The sequence below is a fragment of the Carya illinoinensis genome, chromosome 15 (assembly GCF_018687715.1).
Source record: "Carya illinoinensis cultivar Pawnee chromosome 15, C.illinoinensisPawnee_v1, whole genome shotgun sequence".
Lineage (NCBI taxonomy): Eukaryota > Viridiplantae > Streptophyta > Magnoliopsida > Fagales > Juglandaceae > Carya > Carya illinoinensis.
The window spans coordinates 40,959,966-40,987,163 of record NC_056766.1 but is presented as its reverse complement, the minus strand read 5'-3'; the positions used below and the strand labels follow the sequence as shown (position 1 = coordinate 40,987,163).

The following is a 27,198-nucleotide window of genomic DNA, read 5'->3' as shown; positions in this document are numbered from 1 at the left end:
AGCATTTTTAGTTTACGTAGAGATCTCATAATACTAAAGTTTTTAAATTAATTAATATGCTTTTTTGTTGTATATTATAATTTCTTTTATTTTACTTTCCTTTCAAAACATTTTAACATATCACATCAAATCACAATAATTGATAAATTATAAGATTTATTTTTATAAACTTAACAATTAAAAAAAATGAATATCATGATATCTTATTGAAAGTCTCAAAATGGATAAGTAATAATTGTTTTGACACAAATTAACCATATTGCTAAAATTAAATGAAGATATATACTTGGTTTGGGATTGGAGTATATGAAGGAATGGAATAGAAAGGAATAGAGAAATCATATTATACGTTATATATATAAGAGGATGATAGGACGATGATAAATAAAATATTATTTTCTTTAAATATATAAATAGCTCTAGAATGTGCTTTTGGTTTTTATTTTTAATTTTTGAGTTTTTTTAATTATTATTATTTTACCTTTTCTCTTATTGAAGATTGCTAGAGGTTTGACTATTATTATTATTATTTATCTATTTAATGGTATAAAAGACATTAATCTAACAATTAACTCTAACAAAAATAAATGTTAAGCTAAATTCTTGGTCCACACATACTTTCTTAATTTACATTTTTTTTTTTTTTTTTTTTTTTTGTGATTGGGAGTATAGGAGGGAATGGAATAGAAAGGAATAGGATGATTTTCATACGTTTTGATAATTTTTTAATTAGTACTAAATTTATAAAAATGTAAAATCAACAGACGAAACATTTTATGATTGTTTAGACCCAAAAGCATGCTGAAATAAAATGCTCAAAGTGAATGAATCAAAGTCATGTAGGATCAACCCTCTATTGGTTATGGTACATGTTGCTTGAAGGCAATTTGTAGATCTTGGAGTTGAAACTCCCTGTGATTAGAACAATATCTTCGAGATCATGTTCCTGCACTAGAACATTATGCGCAATATTCATCAGACACTACGTCTCCCATAACAGAATTTCCATGCAAGAAGGTCGTGCCACCTGTCTAGACTAATTAGCTTTCACCGTCCTCAAGTGAAAATGGCCAAGATCAAGCTGTGTGTTTATGATCAAATGGTGGTATATATGACGAGCAGTATTCCTAAGAAATAAGGAAAAATAAGAAGTGCATTTGTTTTAGTATTTTGTATACAGATTTAATATGCATGTCAACACAAAGTAGGATCACATATAGACCTCATACCACCATATTGAGTTGTCAACTTTGGAACAAAAGATGAATTATTACGGTCCGACCATGTGAAGATCAAAACTAGCTTTGTATATTTTAGTTGGGAGCACGATTTGAAAGTTAATCTAGAACAAAACAAGCATTTTGGGTAATGAATGATGAAAAACTTGTAGGTTGATCATTCATGTTATGAGTGGTTTGATCATTCATGTTGTGTTGTCGATGGCAGTCAAATTCAAGTTGTAATCATGTTCATAGGTAGAGGACATCTGAATGATCTTTTGTGTTCTCTACATGCTTATGTGGTAAATGGAATCAACTTTTAATGTAAAATGAGCTTGAATTACAAGAAAACTCAACATTCAGACCTTACCCGTTTAGCTTAAAAAGCTGATCTAGTGCAAAGTACTTCGACCAGCATGATCTCCAGATTTTGAAATCCCTATGTCAAGCATTTTCTCGCTGTAATATTTGGCATGCCATTAATAGTGATCTCAACACTAGGAAATGAAAGAGATCAAATGCAGAACTTTCAAAATTTGCTTTGATAATAGCACACAGAGCTATTCCTCTAATCTCATCCAACTATAGATCACTCCCATCAATATCTATTTCACATGATTCATTATTATTTGAAGCCTCCTTACGAACCACTCAAGAATCGCATCTACCGGAAATATAATGCGGCCAAAATAGTCATTTAGATGTCCCTGTCAAACATATATCACAAATTCTCACCCATAAAATTATATATAAAAACACACAAACATGTAAAAAAGAGAAAAACACGGACATGTCATAACATTTGAGCAATTCAATCCATCTTAGTGCTCTTAAGTTGCTGATTTGACTTCAAACTTTTTTTGGATGGAAGCTCTAGAATTTCTTAAAGTTGCAGGCAATCAGTCAATACAAGGTGCTTTAATCCAACAACACTTTTGATAGATGTGGGAAGACTAATGGTATCTTCCAAACTACAAAGGTAACATATTGCCTTAAGGAGACCTGATTTTGATTCAAATGTAGCAATGAGAGTGATTCTCCACTTGATGAAATTTCATATTCATTTGTAGACAAAGCAGAATGCATACCACTTCCACCTTCTTTCTAAGCACGCCAAGCCCTGAATAAGCTCCAAGAGAAAGTATCTTTAGCTGCTGCAACTGAAGAATGTAGTTTAGATGTCCCCGCCAATTTCAAACATATATCACAAAGTTTCAACTATAAAATTATAAATCAAAACACAAACATGTAGCAAAAGAAAGAAACATCAGAGACACAGAGAAAGGGGCAGGGGAAGATATGGAGAGAGAGAGAGAGAGAGAGAGAGAGAGACCTCAGTCAACGAAGGATTTTCCACATGATTTGCTATATTCACCAACATTTCATAGCAATCGAGCAATTCAATCCATCTAAGTGCTCTAAGATGCAGGCAATCCGTCAACACAAGGTGCTTTAGTCCAAAAACACTTTTGATGCATGTGGGAAGACTAATAACATCACTCCTCGATTGATATAGATCTTCCAAATTACAAATTAAGTAATATAGTGCCATAAGGAGACTTGATTTTGATAAGAGGCTACCTTCATAATTCAAATGTGGCAATGAGACTGATTCTCTGTCACTTAATGAAGTTTCAGATTCAATTGTACTCATCAACATGATACAAACCCCACCAAGTGCCCACCACCAACTAAATCCCACCCATGCTGCGGAAAGGTCGGTCTCATCTGACTATGAACACCCAAGTCCAAGTTCTAAATCCCAATCTTCATTTTAAATCATCATCAGCCTCCTCCAAGTCCACAATGCTCAAGGTTGAAGATCGATCTTTGTGGGTTTAGAAAAATCATGAATAAATAATGATCTTGGAATTAGAATAGTAATAATGTTGCAAAAACATTAACAATTTGCAGTGATTTATATCGCTGCAAATAGTCTTCGTTGACGTCACAAATGTATACATACCAACCATGGTTAATTATTGTCGGTAAAATTTTTCTCGGCGATTTTCTCTCTGGAAAATCTCAGTTATAATACTGAATTTTGGTTGGAAAATCTTATTTGCAGCAAATATACCACAGCAAATAAATATTTGAGGTGGTAAAAGCGACCCAAATAATAATTTGCAACCAAAAAAATGATATTATCCACTGTTATTGCCGCAAATACTATTTGCGGCAAAATAATTTTGCCGCAAAAGCCAATGAAAACTAAAAAAAATCTTACAAATGAATATAAAAGAAATTTTTTCACTAAAAAAAATCTTACAAATGAATATAAAAGAAATTTTTTCTACTTTTAATAAAGGGAAGCACGCGATAACAAATATCAAAAAATTAGAAACAGTTTATAATTAGTAATACATAGAAACCAAGACATGACAATAACAAATAAACATCCCCAACTTGTGGGTAAGGAGGGAGGGAGGGAGGGAGGGGGGTAATATTGTCTCTACAAACATGCAATTACATCTAGTTTAAAGTTCGAAAAGCTTATTCTAGGAGAAACAAACTTTTTTTCATGAAGAGCTCACAATTCCCATGAAAAAAAAAGCAAGAGGAACAAGCCAATAGTTTATGGTTTATAGTTTAGAGTTTGGCCTAAAAAAAACATGAAGGCCTTATAGTTTATAAGGAACAAGCCAATAGTTCCTTACAAACTATAAGGCCTCAAAGACTCTGTTTTTAGACCAAGACCAGATCTGTAAAGGGAGATTTAAGTGCCTTGAAAATTATGTTTTACAGACCTAATGACCATAAAAAGGGTAAGTTGAACAAGGTTAGAATTGTACAGCATTACATAAAAGGAGTTATAATTTTCTTGGATTCTTTTTGGGTTAACCAAATTGGATATGTATTGCACCTGATTTCTTATCCCTTTTTCGCCTTTTCAGCTTTCTATGAGACTATCACCTCTTCCCATATTGGAAAGGATGCTGGATGAATTGTTATATTAGGCATTAGAAGGTCACCATTAAAAGGCTGAAGTTAATGACCTAATTTATGTGTGGAGGGAAGAAAGGTAATGTGCGTGGAGCTGGTTTTCTTAACATTTGTGGCAAACACATGCATTGAGATGAAATTAATTAATTTCTGTGCAAGTTAAGGGAACCTTGATTTTCTTTTTAATCATACTCTAATTGTTGATCTTCTTGGGCTGCATTTGTCAAAATAGAGGGTAATTGCTGAAAGTTCTTGGTTTGAGAAGTGACACAAATCAAAGGTCCTAAAACTCTGGATTGGATTATTATCATACATTTGTACCTGTCTCAACATTATAATGAACATTTGAGGAAATGATAATTCCTGCTTACTGGTTACTAATCAGGTCATGTACTAATGCATAATGAAAGACTTCTACATTAGTATCACCAATATTGGCCTGCCATTTTGTGGTTATCTTGCTGGACCTCTTGTGTATCTAATCGTGCCTTACTTGATGGCTAACCGTACATGGCAGAGGCAGTGGTGGAGCTAGGATTTTATTTCGGTAGGTGCAAAATCTAAATAAAATAAAAAAAAGTATGAACTATCTTTCTTTTGTAGAACATTTCTTCAATTATAATGACAATAAATCCTTTACACTTCTTCATATGAGGATGCATTGCTACATCCAATGGATGCCAACTGCAGACATGCCGCTGTTCTCCTAGCACCCCCTCCCTATCTTGTTGATGTAGGATATGCAAAGTATGTGTCACAATACTGTTTCATTCCAAAAGATTGAATTTATTATCAATACCATAAAAATAGACATGTAAGAGTCTAGATTGTTAAATGGGTTCTGCTCCTGAAGATCTGTCAGGTAGGAAATGCAGTTGGCAGAGTTTCATTAATCAATTTTCCTCTAGAAAATCCTACATATATATTATTTTTTTTATAAAATTATTTTTCTTATTCTTGTTCTGTTAGAAAATGTGTACAATGGATGAATCCGTTAGTTATTAATGCTTGCTAAATATGTTATAATTATAACAAGATATGTATAATTAGTTAGTAATTGGTGATTTGTATTTAAGCTTTCTAATATTGTAATCCGTTCTTGCCTGAATGGCAAAGAAAGAAAAAAGAGTCGAATTTGTTAATTCCTTACCAGGAATCAATTACTAATTGTTGATTTGTACAAACAAGTGCATTCTAATGTCTTGCCCAAAGTGAACATGAATTAAAACATGAATTAATGTTCTTTTAAAAAAAAAAAATCTTATTTTCCTAGTCTTTCTCTCCTATTTCTAAATATTTTATTTCCACCCTTTGATCAAATTAGCCCCAAGTGTATGGCTCGGCTCCTTCAACCATTAGTTCAGCTACAAGACTGACAATTTCTTGGTCCGAATGCCTTGGCCTTGAGTTTTCTCTTTATTATATAGACTATACCACCGAATATTATACATGGAAAGTCAGCTATATACAATAAACGGTGCCTAACATTCTTACGGTGCCTAACATATTCTTCCATAATTCAACTAATACGGTGCCTAATATATTCTTGTTGACAGCCCCCCTCAAATTGATGCCCGTAAATCAACAAGCATCAATTTGTTACTTAGGAAGTAATGTCGATGACGAGTGAGAGCTTTGGTGAAGATATCAGCAATTTGTAGTTCAGTAGAAATATGTGGAAGAGTGATAACACGAGCTTCAAATGCTTCACGGATAGAGTGACAATCGACTTCAATATGTTTCGTGCGCTCATGATAGACAGGATTGGCTGTGATCTGAATAGCACTTGTATTATCGGCATGTAGAGGTGTGGGATCAGTCTCTGAAAAATCTAGCTCAGCAAGCATACCTCGAAGCCAAATAATTTCAGAACAAGCTAAAGACATTGCCCGGTATTCAGATTCCGTAGATGACTTAGAAACTCTGTCTTGCTTCTTACTCTTCCAAGAGATCAATGCATTACCTAAGAACACACACCAACCAGTGATAGAGCGACGTGTATCCGCACAACCAGCCCAATCAGCATCGCTATAAGCGGCAAGTCGAGTAGAGTTGCTAGCCGGGAAGAATAAACCACGGGCAGAAGTGCCCTGAACATAGCGTATGATCCTACGAACAGCAGCCAAATGAAGATGACGAGGAGTCTGAAGAAATTGACTAACTTGCTGTACAGCAAAAGAAATGTCTGGTCTAGTAATGGTGAGATAAACAAGGCTACCCACCAACTTTCGATATAAACTGGGATCAACAAGTAAGTCACCCTCCTCTTTGCGAAGCTTGACATTTAATTCCATAGGTGTATCAACAGAAGTAGCCTCCTGTAGGCCAGCTGTAGCCACCAAGTCACTAGCATACTTATGTTGATTGAGTGAAATACCAGAAGGACTACGATGCACCTCAAGACCAAGAAAATATGTGAGAGATCCAAGATCTTTCATATGAAAGGACTCTAAGAGATGAGTTTTTAGCTGGCCGAGTAAGACAGAATCGGAACCAGTGATCACAATATCATCAACATAAACTAAAAGAACAACAATACCCATGTCTGATTTCCGAAGAAACAATGAAGTATCATACTTGCTTTGTTTGAATGAAAATTGTAATAAAGTTGTGCGGAATTTATCAAACCAGGCCCTTGGAGCTTGCTTGAGACCATAAAGGGAGCGACGAAGCTTACACACATGTGAAGTCGGAGAGGTGAACAATCCCTGGGGTGGCTTCATGTAAATACACTCTTTAAGATCACCATGAAGGAAAGCATTCTTAACATCCATCTGATGTAGTGGCCAATCATTGGAAGCAGCAAGAGCTAGAATCAGACGAACAGTAGTCATTTTAGCCACAGGAGCAAAGGTCTCTTCATAATTGACACCATATTCTTGATTATTCCCAAGTGCAACAAGTCGAGCTTTGTAACGTTCCAAACGTCCATCAGATTGGACTTTGACTGAATAAACCCATTTGCAACCCAGAGGAACAATGGTAGGAGGACATGGCTCAATGTCCCAGGTGTGATTGGCCTCTAACGCAGCAATTTCTTCTTGCATAGCTTGTCGCCAACAATCTTGTTTGACAGCATGTGAGTAGCATGTGGGAATATCAAAATTGGATAACGTAGCAGTAAGAGCAGAAGCAAACCATCCATACCTATCCGGAGGTACTGACACTCGAGAAGAGCGACGTGCCAAGTGCTCTGAGGGTGTTGCAACTGATTGGTCCTGGAGTATGGTAGGAGCAGATATCGGTGGAGCCACCGGAAGAGACTGTGGACTGGAGCGTCTTGTATACACAAAACCTGGTCTAAAGCGAGAACTGACGGGATGATGATCTGAGAATGGCTGTTCAAAGGAGGGGAGAATCACAGTAGAAGAGGATGACACAGAAGACACAGGAAAGAAATGTTGATTTTCAAAGAAAATAACATTTCTAGAAATCCGTGTACGACGTAAAGTATGATCATAACACACAAATCCCTTTTGACACACATTATATCCCAAGAAAGCACAACGGACAGATTGAGCAGATAATTTATGTCGCTCATGAGGAGTTAAATGCACAAAACATACACAACCAAATGTACGAAGGTTATCATAACTAGGTTGCGTAGCAAATAAGCGGAAATAGGGAGACTCCATATTTAAGACTTGAGAAGGCAAACGATTAATCAAATAAGTAGCTGTTTTCAGAGCCTCGACCCAAAACATGGATGGAACAAAAGATTCTAACAAGAGAGTACGTACCATATCAAGGAGATGACGATTTTTACGTTCGGCTACTCCATTTTGTTGAGGAGTAGAGGGACATGAACATTGATGAATAATACCCTTAGAAGCCAAGAACGTTTGAAACTCAGTTGACAAATATTCACCACCGGAATCTGTGCGTAATGTTTTAATAGAAGTAGAAAATTGATTGTCAACATACGCTAAAAATTCAGTAAAAATACGAAAGACCTCAGATTTAGAGCGAAGAAAGTAAACCCAAGTAAATCTGCTATGATCATCAATAAAAGTCACATAGTATTTAAACTTTTCATGTGAAGAAACAGGAGAAGGTCCCCAAACATCACTATGGATAAGATCAAAGCAGTGAGATGCTCTACTAGCATGCAAAGGGAAAGGAAGAGTTTTGCTTTTACCAAGTTTGCAAGAATCACATTCAAGAGATAAAGGAGAACGAATTTTATTACCAAGCAAACTAGAGTTCAATACATGAGATAAGATTTGAGTATGGGGATGACCTAAACGACGATGCCATATCATACTAAGATCTGAAACATTATTACAGGCAAAAGACTTAATAGAAGAAACTGGAGAAAAATTGGGAACAGACAAAAATAGTGGAAACAAGCGCCCCACTTTAGGTCCCTTCGCGATCGGCTCCCCCGTTACCTGGTCCTGCACAATACAACCATCACCAGAAAAATTAACAGCACAATTATTATCAACTAATTGGCCCACAGAAATAAGATTCGTAGAAAGCTGAGGAGCAAGAAACACATCAGTGAGCTTCGAAGAAACATCTCCGACAGCAGCTATGGGCAAAGAGCTGCCATTAGCAGTCTGAATAGCTGATTGACCAGCGTAGGGCCGGACATGGCATAAAGCAGTGGGATTATTAGTCATGTGATTGGAGGCCCCCGAGTCCACGTACCAGAGTTTAGTAGAATTGTTACCTTGGAATCCCATTGCTGATAATGCTGAAATGAGCATCTGTTGCACCATGTCGGGGGTGCAGTAATTCAATGCAGGAGGTGCAGGATTAGAGGTTGCTGCGGGCGAAACAGTAACCGAAGTCTGAAATGCTTGGGCCTGATGATGCTGAGGGCGAGTACGACACTCTTTGATAATGTGACCCTTCTTCTTGCAATAAGAGCAGAATTTCTTAGAACAATTGGCAGCAATATGCCCATATTCCTTGCAGCAGAAACATTGCAAGTTTTTAGAATTGATAGAGAGTCCTCGTCTGTGTGCAACATAAGCTACAGTTGACATCCCAGAACTGCCATGAGATTGCTCCAGAATAGCTTGAGTATTAAGACGTTGTTCTTCACGAAGTAACTCTCCAAAACAAATATCAAGAGAGGGAACAGGAGATCTGTTCAGTAAAGCGGAGTGAACAGATTCATATTCCGAACGTAGCTTCATAAGAAACTGATCACGTCGGCTAGTTGCATGAAGAGTCTGAATAGTTGAAAGAGCGTCAACAGGAACATCCGCGGTAACCAAATCAGCATATTCATGCCAAAGAGTCAGAAAGGCTGAGTAGTAGTCCTGGATAGAAAGACTACCTTGTTGAAACATGGCAATCGCATGTTCTAACTGAAAGCGACGAGCATCATTGTCCTGATGATAAACCCTCTTCAAGTAAGCCCACATAGATTGAGCGGAGCGATGGGGTCGCAAGTTGGTGACAATATGAGGCTCCACGGAACCAAGAAGCCAAGACATGATGCGTGCATCAAGTACAGCCCATGACGGAGAAGACCCGACATCCTGAGATGGTGTAGAAGCAGAGGGTTTGGCGACATCCGTGCCATCAATATGACCCCAAAGGTCTTTGCCTTTGAGAAAAAATTCAAACTGAAATGCCCAAGTAGAATAATTTGTGCCCATAAATTTAACACACACAGGGGCAGAATCCATTGGAAAACAAATTGCTGAGACAAAAAATAGCACTAAAGATGACAGATAAAAAATAGCACTAAAACAATAACACTAAAAAATAGCACTAAAAAAAATAGCACTAAAAAATAGCACTAAAAAAAATTAAGAAGCTTAAAATAAGCCCTTCTCGTTTCAGACCCCAAGAAGTCAAAAGGCTGACCCCTTCCCCAATACACAAACAAAAAAATATACTAAATCTAATACCCTCTTCTTTTTATATATATATATATTCGGTGCTTTCAATATATATATATTAAAATGTAAGATATCACAATCCTAGCAAAAGTATATATATATATATATATTCGGTGCTTTCAATATATATATATATTAAAACGAGATATGGGGTTTGAAAAAAAAATGCTTTGTTGGAATGATTGACCGAGGCTGGGAATAATTGACCGAGGCTGGGATTAATTGACCGAGTGGATGATGATTCTGCAGAACCGAGTGGATCCAACGCAAAGAGGAGAATACGAAGCCAAGAACAGAGTGCCAAGAACCGAGGGACCTGCAGAACACGAAGCCAAGAACAGAGTGCCAAGAAACTGCAGAACACGAGATAGAAGAGAGAAACCGAGAGGAGAGGGACCTGCAGAAAGACAACTCACAGAGTGCCGAAAGACACAGACCAGACCGAAACACAATAAAATTTCTGTAAGAAAACAATTTCTGTAAGATCACGCTACTAGACCGAAACACAAGAAAATTTTAAGAAAGCTCTGATACCATGACAATTTCTTGGTCCGAATGCCTTGGCCTTGAGTTTTCTCTTTATTATATAGACTATACCACCGAATACTATACATGGAAAGTCAGCTATATACAATAAACGGTGCCTAACATTCTTACGGTGCCTAACATATTCTTCCATAATTCAACTAATACGGTGCCTAATATATTCTTGTTGACAAAGACAACCTACACAGCCACTTGCTTTTCCATTCCTCTCTCTGCCACATATTGAAGTTTTTCAACCACACCAAATGCTAAACTCTTGGCCAAGATATTCGGTAACTGTTTAACTCTCTACCTCACTCTTTTATGGACTGTTATATTCATTTGGTTAGATGATGTTGTGTTTTGAGTGTATAAGTAGAGGAATATCATGGTTTGAACTTGTGAAATCACGAGCATGATTTGTCAAGGGGCTTATGAGTTTGAGAAAATATTTGTGAACGTAGAAACGAGAAATTAGTTCAACCTACTACTTGATGAGGTAGAATAAAATTCTGCTCTGTTTTCTGTCTAGGCAATTCGGTTTGTATTAGAGTTTCTACATTTAGCTCTATGATTTCCTTTACCTGAATCCCTTTTCAATAGGTTTAAACCCTCCATTTTATACATCAAACCATTAGAAATCAGTGTTTGTTTGTGAGCCACCTTCTCAAGCTTAAACCAACGTGAACAACCATAGATTAGACCAAACCGGTAAAATCTGCAGCAGTGAACTAACAACCTATTTCACCTCTTCCTTAACTACTCAACTCAAGCCTCGTGTAGCTATTGAACTTGCCTCATTCTAGACCACCTCAAGAGGTAGCACAACCACCATAGAAGCCACCAAAAACGCAGGTAAGATCCCTCTTTTAATTCTGTCCAAAACTGTAGCATAGCAGCAAACTCTTTCTGCAACGCGTTTCCTCCTCTAAATTTATGCAATTGATTCCTTCCTACTAGTTTCTGTTTGGTTGACTCTCTAGCTTGTTTATCTCCATTTGATCACTTCTAAATCCTTGCTTGTGTAATTAGGAATGTATTAGAAAGAGGGAAGGTTTGAAAACAAGAAAATACACAAGCTCTTCGCTGTCCTTCTAGTGCAGAAAAAATTCAGCAACTTCAACCCTTGATTCCTATTAAGTTTCAGCACCTTAGTTTGCTTTTATTTCATCTCTTCAACTCAGTCTCAATATGTGACATTAGGGCTACCAAATGACCTTACAATCTCAGACCAAAACCAGATCTATGTGGCTGAAACTAAGGGGAACAGCAACAGACACAACAACGGCAGAAAGTTGTAAGAGACAGAAGCAGCACTAATAGTTTCTCATTTTGTTTTCCCTCTCCTTCTCACATGTTATCTCTTCTTACTCCAAGGACCCCCCCTCATCTATACAATATATTCTAGTCCAGTGGATGAAATACTCGAGCTCAAAATGAAGCAAAACAGAAAACAAAAGCATCCTATCTGCAGCAGCAGTTTTCATATTTGAACCCCTCATTGTTTACTCTAATTTCTAATGCTTTTACCTCTTACTTCCTCTTAACTCAAGCCTCCTCACCTCTAACTTCATTTGGTTGAGTAGTAGAAAGTATGGTGGAGGAAATGATAATTTGGAGCAAGAAAACATCTATGTTAGTTGCTTTACATGTGAGAAACTAACCCCTCTATTCCAGTTTCTTTCTGTTTCGTATATATGCCATATTTGATAGCTTGTATTTGTTTTCTAACATATACATGGTTTAATAGGAATGCTTTTGGGAGAAAGATTCAAGTAGGATTATATATCCAGGAAGTAGGATTCTAGAGTGGTTCAAGTATTGCAAGGAGACTACTTCATATAGTAATTCTATTGAAATAGAAATTGATCATAATGCGTCCATGTGTGGGCATCAGATCGTGGCATTAGTTTTGTGTTCTGTTGTGGGACCACTTGATAAAATGGAAAATATTCCTATCCCAATAAACAGCCAGTGGACTAGAGATTATATTAGTCTACATCCATCAATGGACCCACATCATGTATGGCTACAATACATAGCTGGAAATTCTATTGATGAGATGTTGTCAAAAAGTTACAGGAAGGGGAACAATATGAGGTTTACATTTGGAAGTGATTCAGACAGAGCAATCTTCAAAAGTGCTGGGGTCCATCTAATATACGGGAATGACTATTTGATTGATCTTAATATTCAACTTTCACAGAGATACCGAGTTGATGGTGAGCATAACTTGGAACCCGATTAGAACCCACAACAGAAGAAGCGGGGATCTTTAACCAGCTCTAGCAGTATGGAATTCAAGGATGCTAATGATGATTTAACTAATGAAGATTTGGATTTAGAACTTCGACTTGGGTACGTGATAATAACCGAATTGGATAGAATTTTACTAAATTAAATGAAGCATTATCTCAATCATGTTAATTCTTATATTTTTATTTGTCTTAAAATATTAATTTTTGTTACTTAAATTTGAACTTTATCTTAATGAAGGAATTGAAGTTTGGAAATGAATCAAAGTTGCAGAAGGAATCAAAGAAGGGAAAGAATTGTAACCATGACAAACTTCAATGGTAACAGACTTGTAGCTATTTTGACGTTCTGAGAGGAATGTAATTTTTAGTTTTCTTTAGTTTCATTTTAAATATGGATTTGATATTTATTTACGTTCATATTTTAGAATTTATTTTCATGAACATGCCTAGCTAAATTTTCAACAAAGGTTAAGTATGAAACCTCTTTACAGATTAGTAATATTATTTATGAGATTGAATTTTTTTTCCAATTATTGATGTGTTCAACGATTTATTATTCTTGCTTCATATCAATTGAGAGGGATACAATTATTGATATAAATTCAATCATATTTTCATGATTTAGAATAATTTTAATCAGTTGAGAGCCCAATTCATAATTTTGTTAAAAATAAAATTATCCATTAATAGTTTTTTCATTGTTTAGATTAATTTGCATATTTAAAATTTATTTTAGTTTTTTATTGTGATTAGCTTAATAAGTTAATTATTTCTTGCTTTGATTCATTAATTGTTTAGTTCTTAACTTCTTATTTTATTTTAGAACTTATTTTATTTTGAACTAGATTAGAATTTATTTTAGTTTATATACTAGTCCCGTGGATACGACACAAATGTAGATTTATCGTGGCTTTCAGGTGAAGAGATTGAAGGACATGATTGCATCTGCTAGTCGTTTGTGGGGTTTTGTTTCTTCCAGTTCACTTCTCTGAGATCTAGTGAGCATTTCTTTTAATTTTGGCTTTGGATTGCTGGGGAAAAGTAAAGTTGTTGCTTTTAATAACTAAAATCTAGCTTTTTTGTTTGCTACTTTACTTGTTTTTCAGCAGTCTGGATAGACCAAAAAGATTCCTTTTGGTGTTGTAGGGGTTGCAGTTTTTCGGGATCAAGATTGGTTTTTTTCAAGTTTTGTGATCGAAAAGTTTGGATCACTTATGGCGTAGGTTGTTTACACGTAAAGTTGTAGTTTACTTGGTTTTAGTTTATAAATAGGCATGTTTAGATTGGTTTTATTGATTTATTTATTTAGCTTAATGTATAGGTTGTTTTTATTTTACTGAATTTTGATGCTTGGGATAGTCATTTTTAAGGACTCAAAGACTCTGTTTTTAGACCAAGACCAGATCTGTAAAGGGAGATTTAAGTGCCTTGAAAATTATGTTTTACAGACCTAATGACCATAAGAAGGGTAAGTTGAACAAGGTTAGAATTGTTCAACTATAATATAGGATTCGTAATCTACTAATATTCCTGGCCTTGAAAATTAGATAGTCATTTTCCGCTATAATATAGGATTCGTAATCAAGAGTGAGTAAATGTAAAGGCAATGTATTTGAGTACTTGGTTGTAAACATTATTCTCTTGATTGCAAATATTCTGTACTTGAGAATGAATAAGCAGTTTCAGTTTTGCATTTTATTTTCATGTGGCAGTTTTGCACAGTGGTACTTTTATCTTTCCTAACAGATGAATATGTCCTATTTTGATTTGTATACATCAAAATGGTAAGCACATGGTGAATTGCCCTTGGTTAAAAAAAGGCCACTCACAAAGCATTACACGCTTGCGGCAATGAAGAGACAACCTCCATATCAGCTCCATCTAAACTAGCTTCCCTGTTTGGGTATTGGCATTTGTATTAGTAATGTTGGAAAGAAGACTAGATGGAGTTGAGTTTACTTGCATAGACAACATCATCAAAATCAAGTAATAATCAAAATCCTAGAGCCAATGGAAAGCATTCATAGCAGTTTAAGGTACACAATCTTCCTGATAAAAAACTGAGCAGCATTTCCTAGCCATAAATATAACCCATAGATTTTAACGCTTAAACGCTTCTCCACTGGGAATACATTGATTTGTTTCCTTAAAAATGTTGAGAAAATGGTTTACTTTGTCAAATGTTTACTATTTTGGTGACTGCTGGTAAATCAAATTACCTGAGAAGCTGGTAAAAATCTGTGAGTCAGTTGAGACTCATGACCTACCCTAAAAGAGAATAAGAATGGAAAATAAATACTCCTTTCTGATTTGCAGTAAATCATTTTGTGTTTATTTGGTCCCCAAAGTCCATTCAAGAATGCAATTTTTCCAAAAAGTCGGGATGCTAAGGATGAACCACATAGATGGATATTACTTACTCATCTGTCTTTCTCTGAAAATATTTCAAATGGTTGAGAGTACCACAAACATGCACAATACAATTATTAGTTAGTTCATGATAAGCTTGTTTAGTCAAAGGGCAAGAACCTACAGAAGAATGGAATTCATATGAAATGAACATAGCTTCCGTTATAGCAGACCAAGGGGGAAGGAAAACATTACCTTGCGGTTGTTATTGACAACAGTTGCCTTATAAAGTGCAGTTGTTCCTGGATAGACAGCCAGCACTTGTCTTCCAGGAGGGAAATCCTGGGCAGTAGAAGGGTCATTTCTCTTGGGGAAAGGAATAATATTCGACATGGGCAGCTTGTACTTCCTGAGAACAGCAAGGAAAAAGGAGAAAAAATGTCACTCTCAGATGAATTATTCAATCATCCAGAAAACTAAAATAAATGGAAAGGTGTAGAACAAATTTTCCACCCTCAACTATAAGGTATTTTATACATTGTACCCTCAAACCAGAAGTTAAAATCCAGCTGTCAAATGAGAGTCAATAAAAGATAGTTACCGTTGGCCACCACCCTCATCATCATCACCCGGTTCCTCATCTAGTGCTTCAAATCTGCACATAGAATTACTGGCGAAAAAAATAATTGCAAGAATCCACAGAATAAACAAACCAAGTGACTCACAAGCAGCTAGATGTCAGTTGCTGCATGAGCTCATTCAAGTTTATACAATAACCGAATCTAGGCAATCCCTAATTTCCTCCCTCCAACGAGTCCCCAGGAGGCTCAAGCCATTGTATTAGCTATAGTCAACAGATTCGAGGATTAGCAAAAACACTCGAAAATGCCGTTGAAAGTTTAGTTCTATGCTCCAATTAAACAATTAACACACCTGAGTTCTTAGCTTCTCATGATAGAATGAGATTCCAGTCCCTCCTAGGGAAGGACCAAAGAAAATCTAACAGGAATTAAGAATATAAGAAAAACTTGCTTTAAATTCAAAGTTCAAATGAAAATTGGAAAGTTCCTCCAACAAACGAACAAAATTTCAATCTGATATGAAAATGAATCTATTTATCTCATCAACATGTTGGAATATGTGCCTATCTACAGTTCAAGTCTTAACAGCAAGTCCAGATGCATAGCTTTATGTGGCTAGTAGAATATGTATTGGAATGTATATAAAGAAAACACTAACAACAGAAAAGCTAGGGATATTTACAAAAAGGGTATTCATAAAACTTACAAGAATGAAAGCTTAATTAAAGGTTAAAAATATATGGCTCATAATGGATAGTAGAATATGAAATATACAAAAGTAAATGACTAACTAAAGAAAATCTAGAGACATTCGCAAGATAGCTATTATCATTGAAAGCTTAAAAAGATAAAAGCTTAATTTTTTTGATGAAAGCTTAATCAAAAGGTTACAGCGTTCAGTCATGTTTTTGAAAGAACAAATAGTAGAATCATATACCTGTCCTTCTTCGTTGTTACCCTGAAGGTTCGAAAGGCAGAAGAGTATCAATTTGACCTATCAACAAGGTGGAAAAGCTGCAGCCGAGAAACAATCGAGTTATATATGCTGAAAAACATGTTTCTTACCAAAATAACATCAAAATAAAAGGAAAGAAGAAAGTAAAGTGAAGATGGAGGAGCGTCGCCTGAACAGAGAGACGCCGTCGCAGGGTGGCGCTGGGAAGAGACGCGAGTTCCTGGCGAGGGAGGAGGGTGCATTTTGTGGCGGGATGGATGCAAAATTCGAATGTTGAAGAAAAGTAAAATTCATCTGGATTAAAAAAAAAAAAAAGAAGAAGAAAAAGGAAAACGGTTGATGCGCTAAAATAGCTAATTAGCAGTGATACGGTTAACCCTATCACTACTCATTAACCGTATCACTACTTATTTACTATTAGAAATCTTTTATTTTTTTATAATTTTCTTTTAAATATTTTTTTAACATTAGTAGGTATTAAGAAAAAATTTTTAAAATATATAATTATATTAATAGTCACTTTCTTAATCATTAAGTAAAATAAAAAATTAAAAAAAATCAAATACAAAATAAATAGTAAATAGGTAGTAAAATAGTAGTAATCCTATAATTTTCCTCTATATGTAGTTAAACTCATGAAAAAAATATTTAAACTTTAAGAATTAGGGTTTTTCCCCTTTTTCTTTATTTAATTGTGATTTTAACGCGGTTTAGTGTTGCCGCAAATAGTTAAATAATCGTCGCAAACAATTAAATATCAAAACTAAAATCTAGCGATAAAAATAAATCTTCGTAAAAGACATAAATGTGTTCAAATTGATTTTTTCTATCTAAATTAATTGCCGCAATATACATTTTGTCGCAAAAGGTATATTTTTGTGATGAATTCCTAATCGTTGCAAATAAAATATAGAAAATGAGGTATGTTTTTTGCATCGAGAATAAAATGCCACAAAAATACATACAACTGTTCACTTACCCGAATCGCACCCCTAGCAGCAGAAAGTTGCAACGAGGTAAAATTGGTCTCAAAAGACGAGTTTTAGCGTCAATTTCTCTAGGGACGGAAATTATTTGGTCACAAAAGCTCTATATTCTTGTAGTGTCGAACATCCCTGAAAATATTGATAAATTAGAAAGATCGATATTTCTAAACCTCTGGAACAATCTCTTGAACAAATTTAGATTCGCTTCCACCATTGCAAAAGGATCACAAGAAAAATGGAGATGATTTAGGCACAATTTTATTCTCATGTAATTAAAGATATTATTGGTCGGGCACGAAGAAAGTTACATTCATATCCACGTCGACTTGAATCTCAATCCTCCTATGGGCTAGGTTGGTCATAAGTTAAGTACTAAATAAGAAAAATGATCACTAACAACTGTTAAAACTTATGAATTTTGAAAGGAGAATCATATCCTTGTCGACTTGGGAATGCTACTATATTGTTCTAATTATACCACTCATTTTGACCTATTGACTTGGCATTTTGTCATTCTTTGTTCACTGTTTTCTTTGAACGGCAGTAATTTTTTTTTTTTCAGTACCTGGCATTACATGTTAAAAAATATAGGAAGATAGTCTCCCCCTCCAAAAAAAAAAAAAAAACTACCATCATTTTTAAATTATAATTTATAACATATGCTTAAAAAAGTATTGATTTGCATTCTAAAGTACTATAGATAAACTTTACTTAATTTGTACCTCCCAGATTAATACCACCATATATGCAATTTAATGTGTAAATATATGCAATTTCTTTGGGTAGAAATTAGATTTTAATTTTTTTAATTTATGGTGTAAAATAAGGAAGACCGTAGTTTGTGTGAAAAGTACTATTTTAGTTCGTAAAAACATATCGATATGAACATAATTTTTTTTTTTTTTTAACTGAGGGCTTCTCACTTCTGCATTTTGGTGCGTAAAGATTGATGTTAAAAATACACCTAGATTTTGACTAAAACAATTCAATTTGTCTTCTTCTTTTCTTTTTTTTTTTTTAATTTTTTGGTAATGTTCTCATCCAACTTGACATAGATCTATATATTACAACAGTGACATCTTAGTTTCAGAATATGTCAATAGTGACAAATTGACATGCATCATAACTCCATTGACAGGTTAAAGAAGAGGAGGAGACCCTTGGGTAAGGCAATGGAAGAAGTCATTTTGCAAGTAAAGTAAGGATCATCATCATCTCGATATCTCTTTAAAAGTTGAATATGATCCATGAAATCATCATTCTTGTAAACCGCAGATCAATGATCCCCTCCCCTTGCCTTGGCTGTATCTCAATAGAATTTGCGGCTACGTATTGCAGCCATACACCATGTGGGTCCGTTGAAACGCCACTCAAGATAGTAATAGGAGCGAAATCCACCATAAAGGGTCCCACAACAACACACAAAACTATTGCCACAATCACAGTAATTGCTTGCAATCTTTCAAATTAATCTGATACAATCCAACAAGTCCTTCTATGCATGGAGGAAGGCTAACAATACCAATCTCAGATAGATTTAATTTGCTCAAACTTGAAGAGAAATTATAGGTCCTAAATAAATTATTTGATTTTGCAAATGGAGAAACAATACTCTGTATACATGGCATACTTGATGAAATTTCATTTTTCTGTATACATGGCATGCATGGATTGTCCATTATGCCCCACATCCTTTACAAGATTTACAAAATTTGGACAATTAATGACGCCAACTTTCTCTAGAAGTTCCAACTGAAAAATGTTTATTGGAAGATACACAAGGCTTTCGCACCCATTCATAAATAACAATTGTAGCCTAGTGAGGTATGTAATGAAAGAAGTTAGCTCCTATATCGAGGTACCCTGTATTTATTTGCGTTTTGCTCTTTCAAATTTTATTTATTGGGATTTTTTTTTGGGGGGGGGGGGGGGGGGGGGGGGGTTTATGAGGTCTTGTCTTGCCTTATTAGTCTTAGGGCTTTAATTTTCTTGAGTTAGCCAGATATAGGTATATAATATTAAGGCATATTTCAAGAAACAGAGGACATGAAGAAGAAATTTGTAGATAATGAAACAGAAAAAATTGACCCTTTCCTCGGATACTCTATATTTTTTGGTGGATTTGGTGAAATATACTATCATGAAATTCATGGCTTTGGCCATCTTTGCAAGCACGTTGGGACTCAATTGTATCATGTGTTCTATTTGCTCTGCACCCTAGTGGGAGAATGCACAAGCATTGTATCAAATACTATAACATAAGTTTTCTATTTTTTTTAATTGTAACTCCATTGACATTTAAAGAAGAGGAGGAGGAGACTCTTGGGAAGGCAATCGAATAAGTCATTTTGCATGTAAAGTAATGGTCATCATTGTCTCGGTATCACTTTGAAAGTTGAATACTATTCATGAAATCACCACTCTTGTAAACCATCCCCTCCCCTTGCCTTGGCTGTATCCCTATAGAATTTGCTTCCCAATAGAATTTGCAGCTATGTATTGCAGCCATACACGATATGGGTCCGTTGAAGCGCCACTCGAGATAGTAATAGGAGCAAAATCCACCGTAAAGGGTCCCACAACAACACACAAAGCTATTGCCACAATCATAGTAATTGCTTGCAGTCTTTCAAATTAAGCTGACACAATCCAACAAGTCCTTCTATGCATGGAGGAAGGCTAACAATACCAATCTTAGATAGATCCTAAATAAATTATTTGATTTTGCAGATGGAGAAACAATACTCTGTATACATGGCATACTTGATGAAATTTCATTTTCCTGTATACATGGCATAGATTGTCCGTTATGCCCCATGTCCTTTACAAGATTTACAAAATTTGGACAATTAATGACGCCAACTTTCTCTAGAAGTTCCAACTGAAAAATGTTTATTGGAAGATACACAAGGTTTTGGCACCCATTCATAAATAACAATTGGAGTCCATTGAGGTATGTAATGAATGAAGGTAGCTCCTATATCGAGGTACCCCGTATTTATTTGCATTTTGCTCTTTCAAATTTTATTTATTGGGATTTTTTTATTTTTTATTTTTTGGGGGTTTATGAGGTCTTGTCTTGCCTTATTAGTCTGTATGTAGGGCTTTAATTTTCTTGAGTTAGCCAGTTATGGGTATAAATATTAAGGCATATTTCAGGAAACAGAGGATATGAAGAAGAAATTTGTAGATAATGAAATAGAAAAAATTGACCATTTCCTCGGATACTCCTTTATATTTTTTGGTGGATTTGGTTAAATATACTATCATGAAATTCATGGCTTAGGCCATCTTTGCAAACACGTTGGGACTCAAGCGTATCATGCGTTCTATTTGCTCTGTACCCTAGTGGGAGAATGCACAAGCATTGTATCAAATCCTATAACATAAGTTTTCTATTTTTTTTTTAATTGTAACTTCAATTTGGAAAAAAGAAGAGCTGAGAAATAAAAATATATTTCTAAGTGAAACATACCATATATTCTTCAAGTACATAACGAACACTTTCATAAAACCATATCATACTTCGTCTGTTAGGTTTTTTGGGTGATTCTTCAAGTACGAGATTCATCATCAAGAGGTCATATCTACCAATAGTTATGAGGCATTTATCAATGAGGTTTTTGATACCAGAATTTGGAAAGAAACCACACTTGCGTAGTATTTTAGGGACTTATTTCCTATTTTGTCCTTTGAAGAAACAATTAATGTCAAGGAAGATATTTTGCTCATAATCATGTAATTCATGGTAACTTAAAATAGTTCTTTTTATTTGGAATTTGTTTGTACTTCTCCAATTCGCTTTTCCATTGATGTATATCTCTTCCAAGTAGATATAAGCCTACCATAGTTGAAGCGAGTGGAAGGCCACTAGCATATTGCAATGCAAGTTTTGTGAGTCCCACAAAACCATCATCAGGTTTGTCACATTTGAAGGCATGCCAGGAAAAGAGCTTAACATCAATCAATAGGATCCAATACATTCATAGGATATTTCAAACCAACATCATGCTTATCTAGTAGATGCTCATCTCTTGTTGTTATGATTATTCGACTTCCTAAACCAAAACAATTGCAACTTCCACATAGTTTTACTAATCGGTCTGGACAATCAAAATCATCAAAAACCAAAAGAATCTTTTTACAGATTCCAATCTCTCATCAAGTATTTCCGGAAACTCAAAACTTAAAAAAAGGGACAAGAAATGGAATTTGAAGTTTAATGGAGAAGCAAATTAAGCCATTGTATATATGTTGTCATTAATCTTTGTTCCCTATTTTTATTCATTGAAGTAATTTTTTTTCAGTACCTCTCATTAGGGGTGTATACGGAACAGGCGAACCGACCTCCACCGATGGCAACCGACCTCCACAGACGGCTACCGACCGCCGGACGCCAGAACCAGCGAAGAACCGGTCGGCCGGCGGTAGAAATTAATAGAAACCGACTTCGGTCAGCTCGGTCCTGGTTCGACCACATAGAAAACCGGTAAACCGACCGACCTTATATATATATATATATATATATATTATATACCTTACATAAAACTACGCCGTTTCATATGAAACGGCGTCATTTTGTTTAAATGTGTGAGAAAAAAAATAAAAGCCAATGACGCCGTTTGGTCTCAATCAAACGACATCGTTTGATTGGGAATGGGTTAGGGTTATTCCCCTTCCTAGTCCCCCCCCCCCCTTTCCCTTTTCTCTTCTGCCACCCCCAATCTCTCTCTCTCTCTCTCTGTTCAATGGCGCCACAGACGAACCAGTGACTCCCTCCAGCCTCTGTGAGTATTCTGACCCCCATATCTGTTATACTTAATATACTTAATAATCTGTTATATAAATTATTTTGCCCATGGTATATGATGTCCAAACTTTATACATTGTTGTGGCTGGTCATTTCGTTTCAAGGGCATATATTGAATTACTTACAGGTCTTGCGACATAGTGAGCCCGGGAAATTTCTCATTGGCTTCCTGTTACTAATTCCCTATTTACATGTTTGCTTTGATATTATTAACAAGAAAGTAGAGCTCCATTAAGCTTTGATTCAAACTTCTTTCTATCAATGATTTTGGTGGAATGCATCTTTGACTACCTATAAAAAAAAAAAGTATATATATAATCTGTTAATATATAATCTGTTATATATATACAGCTAGATAGAAAATGTTGTGTCTTGATGTACAGACAAGATGGAACTCAACCTATTTGATGTTGGAAGCGGCTGAGAAGTTTGAGAAGGCTTTCAGGGGGATAGAGAGTGAGGATTATAATTTCCTCTCTTATTTTGATGATGGGCACATGGGATCTCCTAAAGCTACGGAGTAGGAGACAGTGCGGGTGTTTGTCAAGTTTTTTGAGATGTTTTATGAAGCCACTACTAGATTTTCTGGATCTTTATATGTGACAGCCAACACTAATTTTTTAGAGATTTGTGATCTCCAAACTGAATTGATTATGCTGAGCGAGAATACTAATACTTGTTTGAGGAGTATGGCCATAAACATGAGAACCAAATATGATAAGTATTGGGGGTCATTAGATAGGATGAACTTGTTCATGTTAATTGCTGTTGTGCTTGATCCACGAAACAAGTTAGGGCTTCTTACTTTCCATTTGAAGAAAATTCATGATGAGTTTCGTGCTGAGGAGTTGGTTTCGAATGTGAGACAGCTATTAACAGATTTGTATACAGAGTATAATGCTACATTCGATTCCATCACGAGTACACCAGTTTCTCAACCACTTCCAACATCTAGATCCATGAATGAAGGAGATGGCAAACGTGAGACCAAATGGTTCCAGGAGTGGTATAGGGCATCTTCCGCCATGGGACCTAGTATTACCAAAACTGAAGTGGATCGATATTTATCATATGGTTGTGAGGTACTCAGCGCATCGTTTCACTTGTTGACTTAGTGGAAAATAAATGAGGCTAACTATCCTATACTTACGATGATTGCACGAGACTTATTGGCCATGTCTGTTTCCACGGTTGCATCCGAGTCAACATTTAGTACGGGAGGTCGTGTGTTTGATCCTTTTTGGAGTTCGTTGGCTCCGAGAACTGTTGAGGCACTTATCTGCACTCAAAATTGGTTAATACATCCGTCAACACCCATTGATATCTGAGAGGCTATGGATAATGTGGAGAGCTTTGTAGTAGAATCGGGTAATGTTTTCTTTTTTTTCATTGTAATTTAATTTTGCATATTTTTCATAATATGAATTCACTAACATTTGATATTTTATTCTTATTTATTCTTATAGAGTTGACCACACAATCGAACGTGACAAGTATTGACGATTGAAGATTGGAGGCTTGAAGCAATAATGAGCGAACATGAAGATCGATATTCTTAATTTTTTGCATTGTTGCTATGTTTAAGTCTTTAAGACAATTTGTTTTCATTTATTTATGTTATTTTTTTACTTGCATTTTTGCTATGCTAAGATAACTTGGCTTGTTTTTCAAATTTGTAATATGTAATACTAAATATCTAGTGAAGTTATTTTTATTTATTTTTAATTATGTAGTAAGCAATATAGTAATTAGTTAGTTAATATGATGAATGCTTTAGTTATTTATTATTTTTATTTATTTTTAATATGATGAATGATGAATTTACAAGAGCTTGGATGATGAATTGAATTATTAGTTAAGAACAAAAACTTAAAAAGATATTGGATGATGAATTCAGGAAAAAAAATACATATATATATAAAGAAAAAAAAAACCCAAACATGTATCGGATAAAAGGCCCAAAACAAGACCCAAACCGAATTACCAAACCGGAACCGGCCGGTTTTCTCCCCCATGCATGGTTGGTTTCGGCCGGTTTAACTCAATATTCTTGAAGTGCCGGTCAGTTTCGATTTAGGCAGAAAACCGAAACCAGCCGACAGCCCTACCTCTCATTTAACACTTCTTGTAACTTAGATTATAACGACGATTTTTTGTTGTCATACGAAGTTTAGTAATTCTTCATAATGAAATTAAGCAAAAAAATGAGAGAGAGAGAGAGAGAGAGAGAGAGAGAGAGAGAGAGAGAGAGAGAGAGATATTTCAATTCAAGTTCCGCTACATCTAATTTTCTAGGTAACATGTAACATCTCAACAATCAGACACCCAAAAAGCATTGAGAGTAGCCAACCATAAACTTTGGGGGAAAAAAATGAAGTCTTGAAAAATATGTGGTTAGTATTTTTGATACCTTGTATGATTTTCTTGTCTTTAGTTTCAAGAAAGGTCTTGCATAAGAAAAGCCAAAAAAGTTGTATTTCTTCGTTTTTTTTTTTTTTCCTCTATTGGTTTATTTTTATTTTGTTTCTTACTTCACCCTCTTGTGGGTTGCTGAGAAAAACTAGGGGTGCTACCCGCATATGCGGGGGCGGGGGCACCCCTTCCCCGCACCCCACCCCCCGCATATGCGGGGGATGAAGATTTCATCCCGCACCCCGCCCACTTCAAGAATCCCATATTTCAATGGGCTAAAAAAAAAATTTTGTGTCTAAAAATATTATTTTTAGACACAAAAATTTAAAAACTAATAATAATAATAATTTATATAAATTTATAAATTTATATATATAATAATAATTTAAAAACTAATAACATAAAAATTATGTTACTAATTTTTAAATTTATTGGACTTGTTTACAAGAGTCACAAGAGAGTGAGACTTCTGTTAAGTCCCACATTGCTCAAGTAAGACTCTTGTATGGCCTTAGAGTTCTATATAAAGGAGGCCTAGGGTGCCCATGGCATATGCAATCTTGTGATGAATAAGTCTCACTCTCTTGTGACTCTTATGAACAAGTTTTAACAAATTGTAATATATATTTATATATATATATATATATACAATTTGTAAAATAAAAATATACAATTTGTAAAATAAAAATATATATTTATAAATATAAAAATATATATTTATAAATATAAATATAAAGTGCGGGGCGGGGGAAAAGCTGGGCGGGGGAAAAGCGGGGCGGGGTTGAGCCCTCCCCGCCCCCAGCCCCCGCTTAGTGTTTTTCATGCAGGGCGAGGGACCCCGCCCCGGCATGTGCGGTGCAGGGTACCCCGTCCGCCCATGCGGAGGCGGGGGGGACGGGGGCGGGGTAGCGGGGGGCGGGCCCCTGCTGCCCACCCCTAAGAAAAACTGATATGGAAGGAAATAAAATTGAGGTAATTTGAAATATGATTTCTTTCTAATACAATTAATGGAAATTATCTTTTGGGAGGGTTAGAGGATTGTGGGTTCATATCTTAGTCTCTACTGTGTTCCAACCTTTCCCATCATCCAAATTGACTATCGGGGGCGAAACTGAAGGTATACAGTAATGTCATAAGTTCAATCGTATTTTTCTCTAGTTTGGGACTATTTTCTATTAAAATTTGTTCTTCATTTTTATTTAGTTTTTTTATATCCCTATATCCTGTTTCCGTGTTTGTTAAAAATTTACCCTATATTTATTTGCGTTTTGCTGTTTCAAATTTTATTTACTGTGATTTTTTTTTTTTTTTTTTTTTTTTTTTTGGTTTATGAGGTCTAGGCTAGCCTTAGTAGTCTTTATGTAGGGCTTTAATTTTCTTGAGTTAGCCAAATATGGTATATAATATTAAGGCATATTTCAGGAAATAGAGGAAATGAAGAAAAAAATTGACCCTTTCCTCGGAAGTCTGGTATAGCATACTCCTTCATATTTTTTGGTGGATTTGGTTAAATAGCTTTGGCCATCTTGTAAATACACTTCCATTTGCACTTTTTTGTTTATCAATGAGCCAATGTTCTTATTGATTTTGCCATTTGCAGACAGAGGAGGAACTGTCGACTGATTTTGAGCCACCAAGAATGAAGGAGCCAAGGAAAAACCTAGTGAGTGGTGGAAGTGATGAGCAGCACCACTTCAAGACTGCAAGCTTATTGGTATCCTTTTGTGAACTATGCCCATCAGACTCTCCAAGACTGCATGCTGTGTCTACATATTTAATCCTTCACAGTAAAACATAGCCAAATACTAATACAAAACTTGGTAAAAAGACAAAGACCATTGCATTTGACACTGCTTTGCAATTCACAACTGGTTACATTAACATGAACAATTTAACCAAAGGCTACTTCCTGGTTATACAAAACAGAACAATATCCTGGTTACATCATAATGAGCAATAAGTTGTTACAATTCACCAATTGTCTTGTCCACCATGAATGTTCTTGATCCTGAGAAATCAAGCCACAACTTGCTATACAGTGAAAACCAACAACTCAAAAGGCAAAATTTTCTCTTTTCGTCACCACAATTGTCTGCCAAAAATCCTAATTTATAATTCATGAAAGTATGAATCGGTAGTACATAATGATCTTAACCACGAAAATTACTAGAGTTTGGAAAGGCACACAAGCCATAAGTTTTCTTTTCTTTTCTTTTTTAAGAAGAGGACGGTACCCCAATTTTATTGATTGTCCTCACTTATGGCGGAGGAATACCGTGGTAACAAGCAAGACACATG

At 35.4% G+C, this 27,198-nt stretch overlaps 2 protein-coding genes and 1 long non-coding RNA gene across 40 annotated transcripts; 2 read left to right on the top strand and 1 right to left on the bottom strand.

Annotated features, from left to right (window-relative positions):
• Window positions 1-686: 686 nt before the first annotated feature.
• On the bottom strand, window positions 687-16,997 carry LOC122295761 (SAGA-associated factor 29 homolog B-like). 35 transcript variants are annotated; one of them, XR_006238263.1, is made up of 9 exons: window positions 16,675-16,992; window positions 15,758-15,811; window positions 15,412-15,565; window positions 14,637-14,702; window positions 2,802-3,048; window positions 2,554-2,738; window positions 2,309-2,380; window positions 1,591-1,927; window positions 687-1,127 (listed from the first exon to the last, which is right to left on the bottom strand). XR_006238263.1 is itself a non-coding variant. In XM_043104981.1 (7 exons), exons 2-7 carry the CDS (start codon window positions 15,905-15,907, stop codon window positions 4,724-4,726), a joined length of 516 nt encoding a protein of 171 aa, XP_042960915.1. In that variant the 5' UTR covers window positions 15,908-16,000; window positions 16,090-16,635; the 3' UTR covers window positions 3,515-4,723. The 35 variants fall into 35 exon arrangements, 15 of the variants coding, with proteins under 15 accessions (XP_042960925.1, XP_042960924.1, XP_042960926.1 ...); XR_006238250.1 differs by lacking the exon at window positions 16,675-16,992 and adding exons at window positions 15,228-15,241; window positions 15,882-16,619 and having other exon boundaries at window positions 2,554-3,048; XR_006238261.1 differs by lacking the exon at window positions 14,637-14,702 and adding an exon at window positions 15,228-15,241 and having other exon boundaries at window positions 2,554-3,048; window positions 16,675-16,987.
• Window positions 4,007-5,273, top strand: LOC122295771. The gene is made up of 2 exons (XR_006238269.1): window positions 4,007-4,242; window positions 4,549-5,273. It is a non-coding gene; the product is annotated as an uncharacterized LOC122295771 (long non-coding RNA).
• LOC122295759 lies at window positions 10,065-14,452 on the top strand. 4 transcript variants are annotated; one of them, XR_006238246.1, is made up of 4 exons: window positions 10,083-12,907; window positions 13,046-13,125; window positions 13,725-13,805; window positions 13,917-14,452. XR_006238246.1 is itself a non-coding variant. In XM_043104980.1 (3 exons), exons 1-2 carry the CDS (start codon window positions 10,816-10,818, stop codon window positions 12,795-12,797), a joined length of 525 nt encoding a protein of 174 aa, XP_042960914.1. In that variant the 5' UTR covers window positions 10,065-10,815; the 3' UTR covers window positions 12,798-12,907; window positions 13,046-13,310. The 4 variants fall into 4 exon arrangements, 1 of the variants encoding a protein (XP_042960914.1); XR_006238245.1 differs by having other exon boundaries at window positions 13,914-14,452; XM_043104980.1 differs by lacking the exons at window positions 13,725-13,805; window positions 13,917-14,452 and having other exon boundaries at window positions 10,065-10,842; window positions 12,300-12,907; window positions 13,046-13,310.
• Window positions 16,998-27,198: the final 10,201 nt, after the last annotated feature.